Genomic DNA, 591 nt, shown 5'->3' with positions numbered 1-591 from the left:
ATATATATATATAAATTTATAGTTATTTCTGTATATATAGTTTTTGTATGTATAGTTATTTAAAACACTCATTCAAGCAACAATCTATCAAACATACTTCTATATAAAGTGTATCTTGTGTATTCTGTGTTAAGTGTACTTACTCCAAAATAGGCTGCAGGAATAAAGCGTCTCGTTTCTTCAGATATCCCATAAGTGTGTCAATTACATATTGCTTCTGGTGAATTAACTGGGGCAACGTGACAATGTTTCGTACTTCCTTTTTGAAAGCAATATAGCCGTCCGTCAAGTTAAGAACGTTCCATTTTTGCAGCGTTTCATGAAAGTGAGTTTCAATTTCCTCAGAACTAGCCTCATTTCGATGTCCCACACGGTGGAAAACATCTATGTCGATTTCAGTTATTCTTTCAGAGAACGGTTTGAACTGCAAAAGTAAGACCGGTTTAAAGATACAATTCACTATTAAGTTAACCTTATTAGGATCAATTTTAATACCTGAAAAGTGTTCGCTTCCTTGTGACGATTTGGCTTGGTCTTCATCTTGCTTCAACAGCTTAACTCCATATATATGTATATTGGATTTAGTCGGTA

At 33.8% G+C, this 591-nt stretch overlaps 1 protein-coding gene across 1 annotated transcript; it reads right to left on the bottom strand.

Annotated features, from left to right (window-relative positions):
• Nucleotides 1-143: 143 nt before the first annotated feature.
• Nucleotides 144-585, bottom strand: LOC106751488 (small subunit processome component 20 homolog; the record flags this gene model as incomplete). Its single annotated transcript, XM_014632386.1, has 2 exons — nucleotides 496-585; nucleotides 144-424 (listed from the first exon to the last, which is right to left on the bottom strand). Coding segments are annotated over exons 1-2 (326 nt in total), but the record flags the coding sequence as incomplete, so codon positions are not given.
• Nucleotides 586-591: the final 6 nt, after the last annotated feature.

Source organism: Dinoponera quadriceps, unplaced genomic scaffold (assembly GCF_001313825.1).
Source record: "Dinoponera quadriceps isolate SergipeBrazil2010 unplaced genomic scaffold, ASM131382v1 C3864633, whole genome shotgun sequence".
NCBI classification, from domain to species: domain Eukaryota; kingdom Metazoa; phylum Arthropoda; class Insecta; order Hymenoptera; family Formicidae; genus Dinoponera; species Dinoponera quadriceps.
This window is presented reverse-complemented; position numbering and strand designations above follow the sequence as displayed.